Genomic DNA, 17,462 nt, shown 5'->3' on the forward strand with positions numbered 1-17,462 from the left:
TTTGAAAGCTGGACATAAACAAATGAGAAGCAACCAAGCAGAAGACTGGACCGGTGCTGATAGTTGTTATTGGATCGCTACTCACGGGGAAGTAGAGAACCCATATAGTGTTCCACAGAGAGGAATCAGATTTGTCCAGTCCCTCTTTTTTCCCCTTTCAAACAAATACTTTCCAAAAATCTGGTAAACCTCTAAAATAACCTCCTGCACAATATCTTTAGCCATTATTTCACATGTCTTGTCCACATAATGTTTGGATCTGTTATAAAGAACAATAATGTAGGGTTCAGGAAAACTGTAGGCACTCGTCTGCCCTTGCCAGCAGCTTTTTAGCCGATTAAACGTGCTGAATTGGCGGGTTCGGCCCTTCGGTGAGGGAGATCGCTCTGATTGGCTGTTCAGCTTCAGCCAATCAGTGCACAAGAAGAGAAACGGCAATAAGGAAAGCAACAAAACCACTAAAATCAAGAGGGCAAACACAGACGGTTCTTTAATCTTCATCGTCATCTATTTTATCATTACAATACACAAGTATGTGAACATTGACATGGTCATTTAGAATGAAGCTCGGCAGACGCTGCTTTATTTCGTGAACGTTTTTTTTTTTCTTTGCTAGTCGGCGGTTGGCTGTTGCCTTTGCGATGCGTTCAAGTGCCATGTCACATCTAGTTCTTTGATGTCGGTTTTCGTGCATTTGATCCTTGACTGTCTTTTTTCATTCCATGCTTTCTTTCTTCTTCGTCGTCGTCAAAACCTGCCGCCTACATTACCCACAATGCAACTGGAATGCCAACAGCTTGTTATGCAGGTAGCCGCTAATGTAGCCTCGCGCTACTGGCCAAAAAACACTTGTTCATCAGGCATTAAAAAGCAGTGCAGTAGTGGAGTCTACTCCCCAAGATGCTCTTTCCCTTTAGAATCTGAAATTGAGGCCTCCAGGGTCAAAGGTCAGACCGTACCTGTGTTGTTGATGGCGTGCGTCCACAGCAGATGGGCGATGTCGTGAGTCCAGGCCGCCTTGTCCTCCCTGTCCTTGGCCTGCAGCGTGACGCAGTCTCTGATTCGAGGAGCCTGACGGACCCAGACCTCAAACTTCACTCCCTCCCCGCCCACGCTCTGAGTCAGACCCATCTCACCGGTCTGCAGGCGGAAGAGGACACACATGTAAAGTCAAGAGGACTGAGAACAATGTAATGTTTTTTTTTTTTAAAAAAAGACCAAAACTTGTGTCTAAGGACTGAAATAATTGGCTGGAAAAAGTCAAATTTAAACCAAAATAAATGAAGTTAAATGAGTTCAATTGAATCTCTACAGAGAGCTCTTTCTTCTCAGAGCTCTTCAAACACAGAGCACTCGGTGGGGAGATAATAAAACATTAAATTGAAAGATGATGTGTGTGTGTGTGAGTGTGTGTGTGTGTGTGTGTGTGTGTGTGTGTGTGTGTGTGTGTGTGTGTGTGTGTGTGTGTGTGTGTGAATCACAGAGTTGGGAGTAGAGAGAGAGAGAGAGAGCGAGGTGTGGACCTTGATGCTGTGTTTGTAGCTGTAGGCTGTGCGTCCCGGTCCGGGGCTCTTCTGTTTGGTGAAGACGACGGCGTGCTGGTAGAGGAAAACGTTCCTCACGCCCGCCCGCTTCCTCCTGGCCCCCCCGCACACCGTCAGCTCGCCGTGCCGCACCAGCTCGCCACGCTCCAACACGGGGATCTGAAATCACACATCACACACACACACACACACACACACACGTTAGGATGCACTTATCTTGGCCCGAGGCCCAGGCCCAGGGCTTTAATCTGCAAAAGATACCATCATAATTTATCTTAAAGCTATTTAGGCTATTTAGGCTTGCTTGAAATCTTTCACCTTTTTTTTTTTTTTTTTTTTTTTTGCTCATCCAGTTTAATTTAATTGTGTTGAAACAAGTAAGAAAATGTCGGAAGAAAAGGCAGATTACAGTTCTGGATTCTTAAAACAAACAAAGTGATTCATCTCAGACTATTTAGAACATTTTAAAGGGGCCAGTGAGTGCAAAAAAGTTTGCTCCGCATCACAAAAGAGAGTAAACTGCGTTTAATCTGAAGGTCATCATGAAGTTATCGACAGGAGCTCGTTTTGGGTGATACACACTAAATATCTATCTCCAAAATTTCCGAGACATTTCTCGCTGCAAAGACTGCAAGGCCTTATTATCGAGTCAATAAAGAACAGGACAAAGCAGCGTCATAATTACAGGGCTTTGCATGGTGACATGCTGAAATCCCTCTTTCACATGGATGCTCCTGTCTGCTGAATCCTTGCTCCTAATTGGCTGCCTGACTCATGTCTTTTATATAAAAAATGTGTCTTCATTGTTCACGCCGATTACAGGGTTAACGGACATTGTGATGTTGTCGCAACTCCCCATCAGAGTTTGATGAAAGTCAAATCTTATGTAACAACGCTCCTCAAGGATTCAATACTGAGACGAGCAAAGACACAAACCATACATTTTCTCTCTGCAAAAAATTAAAAAAAATAGATCATCTACCAGCAACCAGTCATGCCGAACCTTTATTTTTAAACCTCTAGAGATGTGTGGGTCATCATTTAAGTGATGCTTCACACACACATTGCGTACACCCTCCCACACACACACACACACACACACACACACACACACACACACACACACACACACCCGCCCATACACACACCTGCACTTACAGTTCTTTTCACTTGAAGAGCTTTTGCGGCTCGATTTGAAGTAGCTCAATGGAAGTGTTTGTGCTGCCGTAATCTCTTCCCCCCCACCTTGCTCGAAAAAGGGGGGGGGGGGAAAGGATGTTTGTGTGTGTGTGTTCGTGTGTGTGTGTGTGTGTGTGTGGGAGTGTACGCTTGTCACGACTAGCTCTGAATGATACTGCTGTGTCAGAGTGGCACAATATGGGGTAAGTGGATGTGGGGGTTTTCTGACTTTTTGATCAAGGTTAAAGCTGTTTTTTAATCCATTACAGCAAAGCAAGAGTGGTACAAAAGTCTCTTTGCTTTCTTTTATTTTCTTGTTTTTCCTCTGCTTGCGTTTCAGAGAAAGATGGAAGACAATTTCCTTTAAATTCAGATTTTAATTGTACAAAAAAAAAAAAAAAAACAGGATTCTAAGGAGAATAACGGCTCAAACCTGTTGTTTTTTTTCACCTGGATTTTTATCACCGCACCCACTCGACAAAAGCTGTTTCCTACAGCCAGAAGAACTTTGTGGTTCACAATACATTTGGGCCTCTTGTGATGAGTAAACCTCATACAATCTTCAAGTAGTAGAAAGAATTTGGAGAATGAGCTTCTGGTTGTGCACTTGTAGTTAAAAAAAAAAAATAAAAATAATAAACTTTGAAGCACATTTAAAACATGCTTAACCTTCAGAGCATTTGCATTTTTTCTAAACTACAAATTCCCAGAACAGAAAACTGTAAATAATTTACTCTATTTTTAAAAGTGATCAAAATGCCGTCTCTTCCAGCTGCCTGACCTCATCAGGATGAGTTAGTTTCTTTTTCCCCTCTGAGAGAGGAGAAAAAAAAAAAGAAAAAAAAAAAGTGGGACTTGATCATAAACTGGGACAGACGCTCTCACCGGACATCCGACGATGAGGTCGCTGGCCCTGAGGTCCTCGCCGTGCCTCTGGGCGTGTCTCAGGATGGAGAGGGCGGAGTCAGAGGCGGGGTTTATCCCTCCCAGCTCCTCCAGGGCCTCGCAGTACTGCTCCAGCCTCTGGGTGGGAGCCTGGAGGCAGTGAGGGAAGGACAGGGGGGAGAGGGGGAGGCCGGGGGAAGCTTGGACTGAGGGGGGGGGGGGGAGGAGTCACAGGAAAAAAAAAGAAAAAGTTGTCATTTATGGTGTCTTAACATCATATCCAGATTATAAAATACCTTAAAGAGCACCCACATTGCAAACTAAAAGGTGGACTACAATACAACTCACTCAGCCATTGCATTCATTGACCATAATGCATTGCACAGACAGAGAAAAGAAGGCACATTTGAATAGTTGTGAGGTTTAAGTTTTGCCATCTGACATATAGGGCTCTATTATCAAAATGCATGTTGGCCAATTTAACAATTTACAGTATGTAATTAAATAATACAGTAATATGTATTATTTAATTACATCTAAAAAAATGTTGATGTCATTTCCAGAATGTAATTAAATAAAACATGCACGTGAAGTAATTTTTAAGTTTTGTCATGTGAAACAAATCAACTCAAAATGTGTATGTGTAGGCAAATGAAAAGTTGTGGAAATGAAATAAAGAAACTAATGTAGTTTTGTTTTGGGGCCTTTTTTTTGTCTCTTTTCGGTCAGAAATTCCAATGTTTATGAAATAATACTAGTTATGACTTTTTAGCTTTTAGTTATTTCATCACATTAATAATACAAATGTAACATCACAATACTAAAATAACCAAAAATCAACAAACCAAAAACACCCTCTGCTTTTGACGTGGTGCTCTTTAAATCCAGATAAGTATTATTTTGGTAATTTCATTTTAAAGTTACTTGGTTTTACAGCCATAAAGGTTGACAAATACAAACACTGTACAACATAAAGACATCCCATCATCATTTTCTCTTTTTTTTTTTCCTAAGTGAAATCCCATTCTCCCTCTGGGAAGCCATGCCAGAGTTGCCACATGTGCTGTCCCTGTCTTCATCTTCATTACAGTCTTTACCGCCATCCCCAAAATGATCGCCATCATCGCGTCCATCATGATAACCCATAAACCCTCCTGCTGCCATAATCCACAATCTGTTCAAGCCCTTTTAAAGCCTTGACGTGAACTCACACCGCCTCCTGCTGGCCCTTTCTTAGAAGTGCTCCTTTATGAGACTCTTGACAACTTGAATGGGATCTTAAGCGCTGTGATCTCTCCCTCTAAAGTCCTCTTGGTAATCTCACGTTGCCGTCTATGTATTAGTTTTAGTTAATTGTAGCTCGCACGCTCAAATTACTTTTCTCTATAATCCGCCTTTAATTGGCTTTCCCAGTGTACATTAAACATGTAATTATCTTTACTGTATACAGCTCCTTCTTTTAATTGCAGCAACCGTTGAATAAAGCAACTTTAATTGCTTTGTGCTTGTGATGTGATGTGCAACTCAAAATTACTTATTATGATGTTCTCAAGTTGTGGTTTAACATGATTTACTAAAAGGAAAATAACCAAATAAAAAAATGTTATGACCCCCTATGACTCTTGTTTGTATAGATAGAGGAATGTGCGATCATCTGTGAGGACGGAGCACTTTTCTTCAGTTGAAATGTTTACTGTAATTATTTGACAGTAGATAAACTGGTTAAACTCGTCATATTGAAACACTTCTGCCAAAATCTCTGTTGGCACAACAAGTTGATGCTTTAGATATTCAAGGATTTATTCAGACTGCAGCAACGTGATGACTCTCACCTTAAAGAAGTCGACAGCCTGAGTGACCAGCGGAGAGTCCAGCTCTGGTTTGTTCCTGATGTAGTGGGAGTACTGGAGAAACTGCTCCCTCTGTTTGTGAGAGAGAGGAATAGAAATAAGAGAACAAAGTGGAAGTTTTGCAGACATGGAGTTCCACTTTTTACTGCCCTTTAATTATGAAAAGAACACAAAACTCTTGAAAAGTGCTACAAGAATAAAGTTGAGCTTTTATTTTTGATACATTCTGGTAAATTTAAGAGCACAATCTGTAATAAATATCTGATAGTAATTATCACAAACGTTAATATCGCTATCAAAAACTACAATATAATATGTGCAATGAGCGCAGTCAGGAGGACTCAATGGACAACAATGACAACGCCAGGCAGAGAAGGAACAAGGTGTTATGTTGGCTCGACTAGATTGACTGAAGTGTTTAATATATTATGATGACTAAAGAAATACTAAAATGTTATGATTCACTAAAACTATACTAAAATAGTTACATTTCTTTGACTAAAATGCCAAGATATTTATTCAATTAAAACTTGAACAGAAAAAACAGGATGAGGTTGACTAAATATGATAAAAAAAAAACCAAAAAAGCTGTCAAAATGAACACTACACAAAAGAGATTTCTGTACAAAATCCTCTGTTGCATATACGTGATGCATTCGCCTGCAAAGTAATAATTAAATCTTGAGGTCTGACTCAAAACACATCTTTATCTTAGTTTTTACACACAAATGTGAACAAACCTGCCAAGAAATAGATGAAAAATGAAATAAAAAAGTTACACTGTTCCTTTAATGGGGTTTCCTGGAAAAAACTAAACATATACAAATAAAAAGCTTACATTTTTTAACAATGTCGGTCTTATTTTTGTAGTTTTGGTCCTGTAATGCACAGTTTTATCCATGCATAATTGGTGTAAATCAGTGGTATGCAACCTGAGGGGCCAGGTAGTATATTTTTCTACACATGCAATTTTTTTAGACCTCTATTCATTTTTTGTTTTTGTCAAATAGTTTTATCTAAAGCGTTTCTTAAACAATGAGGATTGCAAGAAACCCCTGGGGTCACAAGCCAGATAATGATGATGGCTTAAAGAATATTAATAAAGCCCAGATTTTAAAACAATTAAATGTATTTTTCCAACATTCTTGAACTTACATATTTGCTGAAGCAGTCCTGTTGCAGCAAGCTCTGCACGAGAGCGCCCTCCATGGCCGGGAGCAGGTTCTGCGAGTGGAAGGCACTGAGGCTGGCCCAGTTGGGGAAGAGGGCGTCTGCCTTCCCCCTGATGGAGGCCGGGGTGTCCGAGAGCTCAATCAGGGGGAGGTACGTCTCCTCCACCCCCTTCAGGATGGCCACATACTGCCTCTCTGAACTCAGCATCCTGCACCAGAGCAGGTAGAGCTTACTGCGGGGCGAAAAAGGGGGGGAGAAACGAGGAGATGATAAGGAGAGCGAGACAGACGGGTGAGTGAATTTGCAAAAGAGCGAACGCATTTGGGAGAAAGAGGAGAAGTGGGAGGCGAGAGGAAGTGAAGATAGCAGTGAGCGATGGCCAGAGATCAAACAGTTAGTAATGATGGAATTATCTGAGATTGCATGCTGACGGATGAAATTGTTCTGAAAGAGACTTCAGCTGGAAAAGGATGAATCACTTTTTCATCTCAGCCCGGCCTACTCTTAATGTAATTTACAATGTTAGTCTTGCTCTCAGCCAAAACTCAAATCTTCCACCGCTTATTTTTCCTATAAAGTTCCAACACAGGAAACAAAAACACACACACAAGAAGTGCGTTTTATAGAAAGTAAAGAAAAAGACGCAAAAATGTCTCATAACGCACCTCTGTGCAGTTGACCCGGCCCTATCCGTCCCCGTCTCCCTCTCCGTCCTCCCGAGCAGCACGTGTTGCCGCGGCGACCCCGTGTGGTCCACCACCTCCTTGCTGCTGACTTCCACCCCTCGAATTAACACCCCACTTCCTCCTCCTCCTCCTCCTCCTCCTCCACCTCCTCCTGCGGCCCATCCTGGGATCGCTGCAGCCATGCTGGTGGCGATCACCGGGTCAGCTACAGCCCGCCTCCCCAGCCACGACATGGGGGAGTTGCGGCTCGGCCCGCCGGTCGGGGACTCTGCAGGTTTCGGGGAGGCCGTGCCTCTGCGGGGAGCCAGGAGAGCCTGGAGGTCAAAGCTCGGGTGTCGCCTCCTGGGCGGCTTGGGAGGGAGCGGGGCCTCTGTGGGCTGAAAGTCGAGAGAAATGGTGACAAGTCTTTAAAGGAATACAATTATTTCTTGTAAATTTGGCCCTCAACAGGACAAGAGGATACTACAAAAAAACAAAACACAAGCTCACACTCTTCTTCGCGGGATTCAGAAGGTTCTGCAGGAACTTCCCTCCTCCGGCTCCACCCGCTCCTCCTCCCCCTGCTCCCTCCTTCTTATTCCCCTTCTCCTCTCCTATCTTCAGTGTGGAGCAGGTCTGCGGTCTGAACAGCGACGCCAGGGACCCCCAGGACTGCATCCCCCCGTCGCCTCCTCCGGCTCCCAACCCCCAGTCGCCCTCTCCCTCCGTGCCCATGAGGTCCCACAGGCTGCTGGCGGACGGCGTCTTGGGCCTCCCCTGGCCCTGATTCTGGGCCCTGTCCGTCTGGAGGAACCGCGGTTTAACCTGCGCCACGGTCCGCTGGTAGCGCTCCACAGTCTGCGTCCAGAGATCCAGGAGAGGCCCGCCGCCAAGCTCTATGGCCAAGGAACGGGCGTCCTGGAAACGGGACGGTGGGATCGGGGGGAGGGAGGCGAGGGGGCATGTGGAAGAGGGGGAGGAGGAGGAGGTGGAGAACACCACCTCGCACCACTGGGTGGCCTGCGTAGTGGACAGGAAAGAAAAGATGACTCTTATTTGCCCTTGGGAACATTTGAGAAGCGTTAATGTGAAATCAGAACTTCCTGTGTGCATAACGGACGGCTTCCTGTGCAGCGTTACCTCGGTCAGCGTGGACAGCAGCCTCTGTGTGTTGTCCAGGGTGGTCCAGCAGTCAGACAGACAGTGGGACATGTCTCTCAGCTTCTCCCTGACCGGGGGAAGCCGGATCTGGACGGCGCTCAGGCCCGCCCAGTCCAGCTCGCACCAGCCCTCCAGATTGCTGAGCACTGACAGAGTCTCGCTGTGCAGCTCCTAAAAGGAATTCAGGGAGATCCACTGTGAGGTCTCTGCCTGGAAAAAATATCCCTCAAGTGTTTACTGTAGAAGGCTTGACATGATGCGTTTGGGGGAAACCATGAATGGAATAAGGGCGACTGCCTCTGCTGAGAAAATCCCGACAGACTTCGACATTGGCCACAAGAATGACAAATATACCAGCGAACAGCAAAGTGGCCTCCAAACACATCTGTTCACATTTACATTTGCATAGTTTAGTTATTGGCTCCAAAAGTCTTGCAGCCATAGAGCATAAATTAAAATGCAGTACTGTTGTTTAAATGGAATATTTCCAGTTTAACTCGATGTATCTTTTGCTAAACAGCGTCCACTTTGACCCCGAGTTAGGTAAAAGCAAAAAAAGTAGTAGTAGTAGTAAGTAGAGATTCAGTAATATAAAGAATTCTGGTAGTGGTCATAACAGACCGAGAAAGGCTGTTGCAGTAAAACGCCTGACGGTATTTAATTTAGCAACAGTGTGTTTTATTGCTTATTAACTTTTCATCTGTAAAAGGATTTTTAATGGCGCCAAATAAAGGGATTCTTGAATTCCTAACATAGTGGCTTTAATTTGAAGAATCCTGCTGGGATTGTGAGCCAAACAAATTTGTTTGGCTCACAATCCCAGCAGGAAATACTATATTCTATCATTGTCCATACAAACAAACATACACACATATGCAGACGATTCCATGCTGTGCAAACAGAAAAAAAAAAAAAAAAAAAGCAGAGTAACACTCACATTGGCTGTTTCTCTGAACGTCTTGAATTTCTGCTGTTTGAGCGAGAGTCTGCTGAGAGACAGAGGAGGGTCCTTGTAGTCTTCAAGCTGTGACTGGACTTGCTCAATCTCCTTATCACACTGGGGTATAAGAGAGAGGGAGAGAGGGGTGAGAGGAGGACACCAGGCTTTTTACTCCACATGAGGGACAAAGAGGGAGACGAGAAACACTGGTGGACAAGTGTACACGAAGTGGGAAGAGATAGATTGCATGACTTTAATTATTATAAAGGCCTGGGTGATTAATCAAATTTTTATTGTCAATTATGAAAACAAGATACAGATAAAACGATTATTCAGCCATATTCTGTTTCGCAATGATGCTCTCGTTTTGTCTTGCGTTATAAATCCAGCGCACCCCGTCTTTACTTTTACAGCTTTCCCCTGCTTTCGCTATGTAACTGGAATATGTTAAATATAGTTAACCAAATTGTTGAGAATTCATTTTCAGTAGTTTGTGGCAGTGCACTAGGACACATTTGATCTTATTTAATTTGGTCTACTTTGCTTATGTATACGATTTTATTTATTGCATTTCTACGATAAGTAGTTTTCAGTAGTTTGTGGAAGTGCACCAACTTTACAACATAATCTCATTTATTTTCAGCTAATCTATATATTTTTTTCAGAAATATTTTTACATTATATCTATAGCAGTATTTAATATTTAATAATATATAAAAAATGTTTACAGAAAAGGAAATTCTGTAGAATAACAGTTAAAGTTATCATGAAGCCCTAGTGTGTATATGTTTTCCCCAGAATACTGCAATGCTTTGGACATATTGTATCCATCTTGTTCTGCTGTGTGGCAGCAAGACAAGGGAGCAGATTGAGCGCATTTTGGATAAAACACAGCTGTCAGTAAATACCAGCAAATCAGGAACTTTCCATCCAAACCCTGTGAGAGGAGTGAGGATGAAACGATGTGTAAACTCTAAATGTAATCACCCAACTAGTTCTCCTACAGTGGCTAATTTTGTAGTTTATACAGTAGTTTGGTTCTTAAGATTTAGCAGGCAGCAGACAGACAGGCAGTTTTGTGAAATGAGAACAAAACCAAACATTCTTCCTCCCTCACACACCTTTTCCAGTTTGTCCACCAGCCCCGCTAGTCGTCCCAGAGCCTCCAGGTCGCGACCTCTCTGGTTGGACACCCGGACGAGCCGGTGGAGGGCGTCATCCACGCTGTCGTAGAGTTTAGAGGTCGCGGCGAGAGCAGCCCTGATGGGACAAATGTCAAAAAAAATGACCAGGCAAATTATCACTCATGAACAGGAGCGTTTCTTTTTTTTTTTTTTTTTTTTTTTTTTTTTCCTATTCTAATTCTAATGACACAGAATATTTATCGTCTCTGGTAGAAAGGATGTAATTATAATAAACGAACAAGCCTCGCAGACCAACTGCCATGCACGCAAAAAAAAAGAATCAAATCAGCAATCAGCCTATACTTGTATTTGGCCTCAGTCTTGTGCAGACTGAGCCAAAACTCATTACTGGATACATAGAACAGCTCCAAATACTGCAGTCTTTAGATCATCTTTAAGCTGTCGACGGCCACAAACAAACAAGTCCTCCGTTTGATGTTAAGTTCACATTTCTTTTTCCCCTCTGGCTGGTTTCCTTTTTTTGTTTGATTTGGGATGAAAACAAACAACTTTATTTTTTTTTTTTTTACCATGAGGAGTATTTTTAACCTATAACTCATCTTGACAAAACAAAATAAAATCCCTCAATCAAATATAAGAACAGGGAAGGCAAAGGACATGCAGATCTCTTTTCTGGCCCCTCGGGACCAAGCTGCTTGTTTAAAGTGGTTTTCTGCACATCTGAGCATTTCCCAATTAGAATAGATGTTTGTCGTGAAGTCTTTGTATTTAAAATAGTCCTACTTCAATAGGCCTGTGTATAATGTATACTCCAGCTGTGTACAGTCTCATTAGCATCATAACAAGAAGAAATATATGCAGGTGCACACACTGCTACTGTAATAATGAGTCTTTTAATACAACAGTACATATACTGAATATTATTAGACAATTTATTTCATGTATTTCCATGATAATTACCAATGAAGATACATTCACTGACTGTGGTGATTTTCAGTGTCGTAAAAGCATTGAGGGTTTTACAGTGTTAGGTTGGCGGAAATGATGTTGCTATGTGAGGTTCTATTTGTACAATTTTTTTAATTAAGTTCCCTAACAACAAGCCGCAGACTTTGCATCAAAAGCAAGAAGGCGGTAAGAGAAAAAAAAAAAAGAAGGAAAATATGACATAAAAGGGACCCAAAAAAAGCACCAAATTTCTAGTACAACATAAAAATTCCAATACCTGCAGTCTGGTGACTTCTGTGCCAGTCCGGTTGCACTATTGGTCAGTCCCGCCAGCCACGCCCCGCCCCTTTGCTGTGGTTCCGTCAAGCGTGGGTCGGCCAGGACGCTCGCCATGAGCTGTCTGTGTTTGTCGATGCTCTGGGGAACAGCCTGAAGAAAAACAATGTGCTCATTGATGTTTTCTGTTTCATCAAATTGCTGATATACAGATATTGTGAGAGTCATGTCAGGCTTTACTACCTTGATGTTGTCTGGCATGGGCTCAGAGTCCATAGACTGCAGTGCTTCTCCGAGAAGTGCGATGGCGCTCTCGCAGTGCTCCGTCAGACTCTCGAGGCTCTGAAGGGGAAAAATGAAGATAAAAAAAAAAAAAAAGGATTGGAATCAGAAGATTTGAGATAAGCATCCTACTTTTCCATCAAAATACCTCAAAACACAACCAGTAAGTAAAGTAGACACAGGTTGGTGTATGACACTGTTCATTCTTTGTTTTTCACAAAGCCCATGAGAGAGTTCAGAGAAAGTACAGAGGATAGGAAAATGTTTTCATCTGTTTGGATAAAGCAACATAAACTGTCTGGGGGAAAAAAAAAAAGCCATTAAGAGCCCTTAAGATTCTTCTCAGACCTCCTTTTGCTTTAGTTTATCATCCACTCCCAGTTCATCACGAATCTCTGAAATCATCGACCACCACCAGACCAAACGCTCTTTCCAGCCGACATCCTCTTATCTTATCCTTCCTACTCTCCAAACGTTTCCTTCTCCCACTCGACTCCCACGCTTTTCATGGTCATATGTTAAACGAGAGATATACAAAAGTCAGTCGCTAACAACAACTAATGAGAACTTTAAAAAAATGGCAGAATGACAGTGGTGTAAAGTCCTCCAGCTGTGAAAGCTACTTATGTTGTGTATGTGTAAGACCGTGTGGCTGCGTCAGAATAATTCCACAGAAGTATTGATATCAATCTTAAATGCCTGAAGTGATTTCCTGCTCAATTTCCTCAAGACCACTACTATGCACGCTCAGGTCAGTAAACTGAATAAATAGCATGGAAAATGGAAAAAAACTACAGCATATGTAGAAATTTAGGAGAAATAATTTTTGGGGGGGGGGAAAGAGAAGAAATGATATTCAAGCAGACAAAAAGCAGTGGATTCTCACTAGTCTGAAGGCCAGCCAGTCTGAGTGACAGTGTGTGAAGTCTCCGTCCATCTCTTTGGGCAGCTGCTGCTTGTCAACATGCTGCTGAAGCACCGCTGTTCCTCGCACCATGTGGATCTGGACAAAAACAGTAGAGGAGGAGGAAAAAATGAAGGGCAGAAAAATCAAAATAGGTGCTAAAGACTGTAGAGAAAAGGGAAAGAGCTTTAATGTTTGCAAATATCTTTATTTTATAAAGACTTCACAAAGCTGATAAAAGCTGTCTTACTTCTTAATTCTGTGGGTGTGCCGTATTTCTTTTCAACTTAAAAAAAAAAAAAAAAAGAAGCTGAGAAAGCTCCTATTAAATTTGCATCATCTCCATTTTCTTATGTATCAAGAGGATTAAACATCATTACAACCACACAACAAGAAAAGACAGATTAAAACGGCGCGCATCTCCAAAAAACGTTTGGGTGGGATTTCCCTTTAACATGCAACGCTTTAACACTGCCAAGCTGAAATACAAACCACATGGCAAGAAAAGAAAAATCTCATGTGAGTGTGTGTGAGAGAAAGACCTCTGCTGATCGGTGCAAAAACAATGAGCTGAATTGCAAGTCAAATTCGAGTTATTTGCAAATTCTAGATGTGCAAAACGTATGGAAATAAGGTTCATTTAGATTCAAGCACTACAGCGTCTGACATTCAGCGAATTTTAGCAAGGGACAGAAACAAAGCCTGGTGTTTCATTTCGAATTTCATATATTAGCAGATATCCTTGCGGCCATGACGGCCAATGGAGGTTTACTTTGCAAATGTTTTCCCACACATCCTATCACTGTTGTTTTGACATGTTTTTATAAGTTCCTTGTGGGTGTTCTACCTGCGTTTTTTTAACACCTCGACATGCAAATAAAAGGAATAAAACTAAACATGTGATTTGCACTGTATGAGGTCACCTCTGCTCCTTCCACATCATGAGAAAGGGACTCCTGCTGCTCTCCCACCAAAACCAGAACAGATCCAAGACCGCCAGGAACCAACACCTGGCACACACAAAAAAAAAAGAAAGAAAAAAAGACACATGTGCTTGAGCTACTTCATCACATCTGCAGGCTAATTAGAGCAACACAAGCAAGCATTTAGCACATTTGGACAAACTTTTCATCTCACCTGGAACAGTTTAAGAGCAGAGAAGCAGAGGGTGGAGGGCGGAGAGCGTCTGCTGTCCATTAACACTGTGAGACCTTTTTCTTTAGCTGCAGGCCTGATGGAGGGACGGACGGAGGGTTTAAACAGGAGCAGTGGTTAGAAAAGAAGTGTTTTATTTATTCTTAAATGAGAACCTGCAATGTAAAAAGTAAAGAAGAGTGATGTCTACTCTTCAAGATAAAACTTAGGGGCTCATCTATATTTTAACATTTACATTAAACGTCATAATATTTCTTCCCAAACCTGCTATGGAACTTTTGTTCAGACTTGATGTGAGCAACAGCTGGGTGGTGATTGTGCCAAGTAAACTGGCAAGCTCCAAGATGTTTGTTAAATTAACTTAACCCCAAGTTGCTCCCGAAGGCTTGCCATCGGTGTGGACTGGATGTTGCATGAATGTTAGTTAGAGTCTGATGGTGGCACCTTGCATGGTAGCCTGTCATCAGTGTGTAAATGGGTGAATGATATGTAATATACTACTGATTGTAAGTCGCTTTGGATAAAAGCGTCTGCTAAATGACTGTAATGTAATGTAATGTAATGAATCAGTTTCTTAGCCCCTCCTTTTGCTGTATTTGGCCAAGTCAGCAAAAAAAGCAAGTCAAGTCAAACATCATAATGTAGCACTTTTGGCTGGACAGGTTTGTAAAAGAGTGTTGCAAGGCACCAAATTGGAAAGCAGTGGTTGAATCTGGGTAAACAGGACAACATTTTATGGTATAAAATGAATAACATGTGCACTTTAAGGCCCACTTCACTGACAAGCCTTTATTTCCTGGAGATCTCTAGAGGCGTATTTTGGAGGGTAACGTACAATAAAAACAAATGACTTATATCTCTGGATATCTGAAAAACACAACCTTACCGAGTGATTCTGTAGTAGCAGGCCAGGACCCGGGCCATCTCCTCCTCAGAGAAGCTCTCCTCTGATGCATCCGTCTCTGTGACCACCAGAGCGCGTCCCAGCCTGTCCACTGTACCTGTGGCCGGTATGATAAAATAAGAGAAAGGTTCTAAAACTCTGGGACTACGATCAGTCTGCAACATTGGTTTTATTTGGTTTTTTTATATAAACTCTATGGTGGTCAACGTCGTCCACTTCTATTTTGCATAATCAAGTTTTTTTTGAGTTGGACATCCCATAATGCTTTAGGGGAAGCAATGAGGAAGTAAAACCAGGAAGTAAAAAATGTTGCCACGAGGTCAGTTTGTTAGTTCGTTGTGGGCAGCACATTGAGCTCTGCTAGAGTTTATCAAATTTGCAGCATGAACACTTTTAGTAGCACTTCCTGTTTGCACTTGACTCTCACTATAAAATGTACAGAAAAAAACGATATATTTGAATACTGAAGAAAACTTCCAGATGATCTTTGATCTTTGCGTCTGCTTTTCTAGAACATATAAGTGGATTTATGGACGTTTATCCACAATGGACACCAGAGATCCCTGGATAATGTATCTAACAGTATGTATATCGTGTATGTATGTTCATATCTGAATGATTTATGAATCGGGAAAAAAAGTGTAATTTTTGAGGCAAATTTGTGTTAATCAGACAGTTCGGGTTCTTGCCCAACGTTGTACTGGACAACAACAACAAAGTCACACATCCACAAGACTAACTGGTAGTCAAAGTAGGAGTTTTGAGCTAAATGCTAACTAGCATAACAAACATAAGGCCTGTAATAAACTTGCCTGTCAACTTTAGCTTCCCTGACTGGAGAAGCTCTGTGTCCAGTTCCCTCAGCAGGGGAGGCTCTTTAGATGGAACACCATTTAGTACGTTCTGACATGTCTCTCCTGACCCCGCCTCCTCATTAGAGTGGTTAAGTAAGGATGTGCCTGATTGGCCGTTGCAGACAGGCAACGATCCGGCTTCTTTCTCTGTTGAGGGATACAAAAGTTAAAGAAATGTTTGTCCATGTTTGTTTTTTTGAGATATAGCATCTGATGCTCATGCATTATCATCCTTCAGACCTGCGCTGCTTTTCCTTGTGTCCTCTTTCCCCCCCGGAGTTGAAGGTGGCACTCCGTCAGGTTCGTCCGCCTGTTTTCTTTGCTCCGATTGGTTCTCCTCTGTGACTGGCTGCTTTGTCAAAGTAGAGCAGGTGGTGGGACTTGGTTGAGCAGCTTTACCCTGCAGCTTTGATCCCTTTTGGTGTGCACGCCCACCAGACCTAGCCCTCCGTTTGGCCCCCTTTCCCTTCCTTTTCCTCCTGAAGACAAAGCACAGGAAGGTACTAATGAGGTGCAACAGACAGTTAATAATTTGTATCGATTTAGAAATGTATTTGTTTGGACACAGTGTCTTTTAGAATGGTTTGTACCATTGATTTCAGGACTATATGTGTAAGTAAGTTCAGACGACCTGTACGCGGATTTCGCACCAAGGTGTCACTGATCTGTACTTTCTGTACGGAAGTGTGAAAATGAAAACAAATAAGAAGTAGGAAGGCCCATAGGAAATACGTTTGTACCTTGGAGCTCTGAATCCTGCAGTTTTAACTTCCTTTCCTCTGGGGCAAACTCTGTCCTCAGTCTTTCCGTCATCCCTTTCCTCGTTCAACTTTGAGTTCGACGAATTTTTCGTTTTAGATCCAATGTTGGTATTTTCTCCGCTTTCTAAAACTCCAGTGAAGGGTCTCTCTGGTGCGTCTGATGTTGGGGTTGTGGTGTCACTGTCTCCGCTCAGTGGTTTATCTGTATCCTCGAAAACAGAGTCTGAATGAGATCCGTGATCTGAGTGACCCTCTATGACATGCCCGACTTTGTGGTTAGTCACGTCCTGGACAAAACTATCGCCGCTCTCTGAGTCTTTACCCGTGTGGTTGTCTCTGACCGGCTGGGTGAGGCTGTTGCTATCTCTCTCCTTGCCCACGCCGGGCCTCCTCTCTTTGAACAGGCTATCGAAATAAGGCCGATGGCTTTCCAGGCCTCCAGAGTCTCTGCTGGTTTTATCTCCTTCATCAGAGTCGTGGACAGAAGAAGAGTAAGATTGCCTCCCTTTGCCCGGTTCAGGGACACCTGGTGGAGGTCTATGTGGTAAAATGTCACCTTTTGGGGTAACTACGTCCCTTTTGGCAGCTCGAAAGCTTCCTGACCCTTCTAGTCTCCCATATCCCCAAGCCCTCCCCTTCCGGAGTTTGATGGCTTTACTTCTCCTGCACAGGGGCAAAGTCTTGGTCTTACAAATTCCATGCATCTCCAGGTACCTCTGCCTTGTGTCAACCCCTCCATCAGGACCCAATCTGGGCTCCAACAGCTCTACATAGTCCCCGTCCAGCTGAGGGTGCCTCGATGTCCGCCCAAGCCCGTCTTCGCTGCGCCTTCGCCG

The 17,462-nt window shown here is 42.8% G+C and overlaps 1 protein-coding gene across 1 annotated transcript in view; it reads right to left on the reverse strand.

Annotated features, from left to right (window-relative positions):
- The window catches only part of arhgef40 (Rho guanine nucleotide exchange factor (GEF) 40), a 36,273-nt gene that overhangs the window by 5,101 nt on the left and 13,710 nt on the right, over nt 1-17,462 (reverse strand). Inside the window, 20 exon segments of the mRNA XM_054601684.1 lie at nt 960-1,140; nt 1,524-1,703; nt 3,609-3,796; nt 3,799-3,814; nt 5,441-5,530; nt 6,614-6,863; nt 7,297-7,694; nt 7,807-8,316; nt 8,437-8,628; nt 9,395-9,514; nt 10,519-10,657; nt 11,768-11,919; nt 12,010-12,108; nt 12,935-13,051; nt 13,876-13,962; nt 14,090-14,183; nt 14,994-15,108; nt 15,824-16,012; nt 16,106-16,344; nt 16,606-17,461. Coding sequence (XP_054457659.1) covers nt 960-1,140; nt 1,524-1,703; nt 3,609-3,796; nt 3,799-3,814; nt 5,441-5,530; nt 6,614-6,863; nt 7,297-7,694; nt 7,807-8,316; nt 8,437-8,628; nt 9,395-9,514; nt 10,519-10,657; nt 11,768-11,919; nt 12,010-12,108; nt 12,935-13,051; nt 13,876-13,962; nt 14,090-14,183; nt 14,994-15,108; nt 15,824-16,012; nt 16,106-16,344; nt 16,606-17,461 — 4,212 coding nt within the window.

The sequence above is a fragment of the Anoplopoma fimbria genome, chromosome 7, assembly GCF_027596085.1.
Source record: "Anoplopoma fimbria isolate UVic2021 breed Golden Eagle Sablefish chromosome 7, Afim_UVic_2022, whole genome shotgun sequence".
Taxonomy (NCBI): Eukaryota; Metazoa; Chordata; class Actinopteri; order Perciformes; family Anoplopomatidae; genus Anoplopoma; species Anoplopoma fimbria.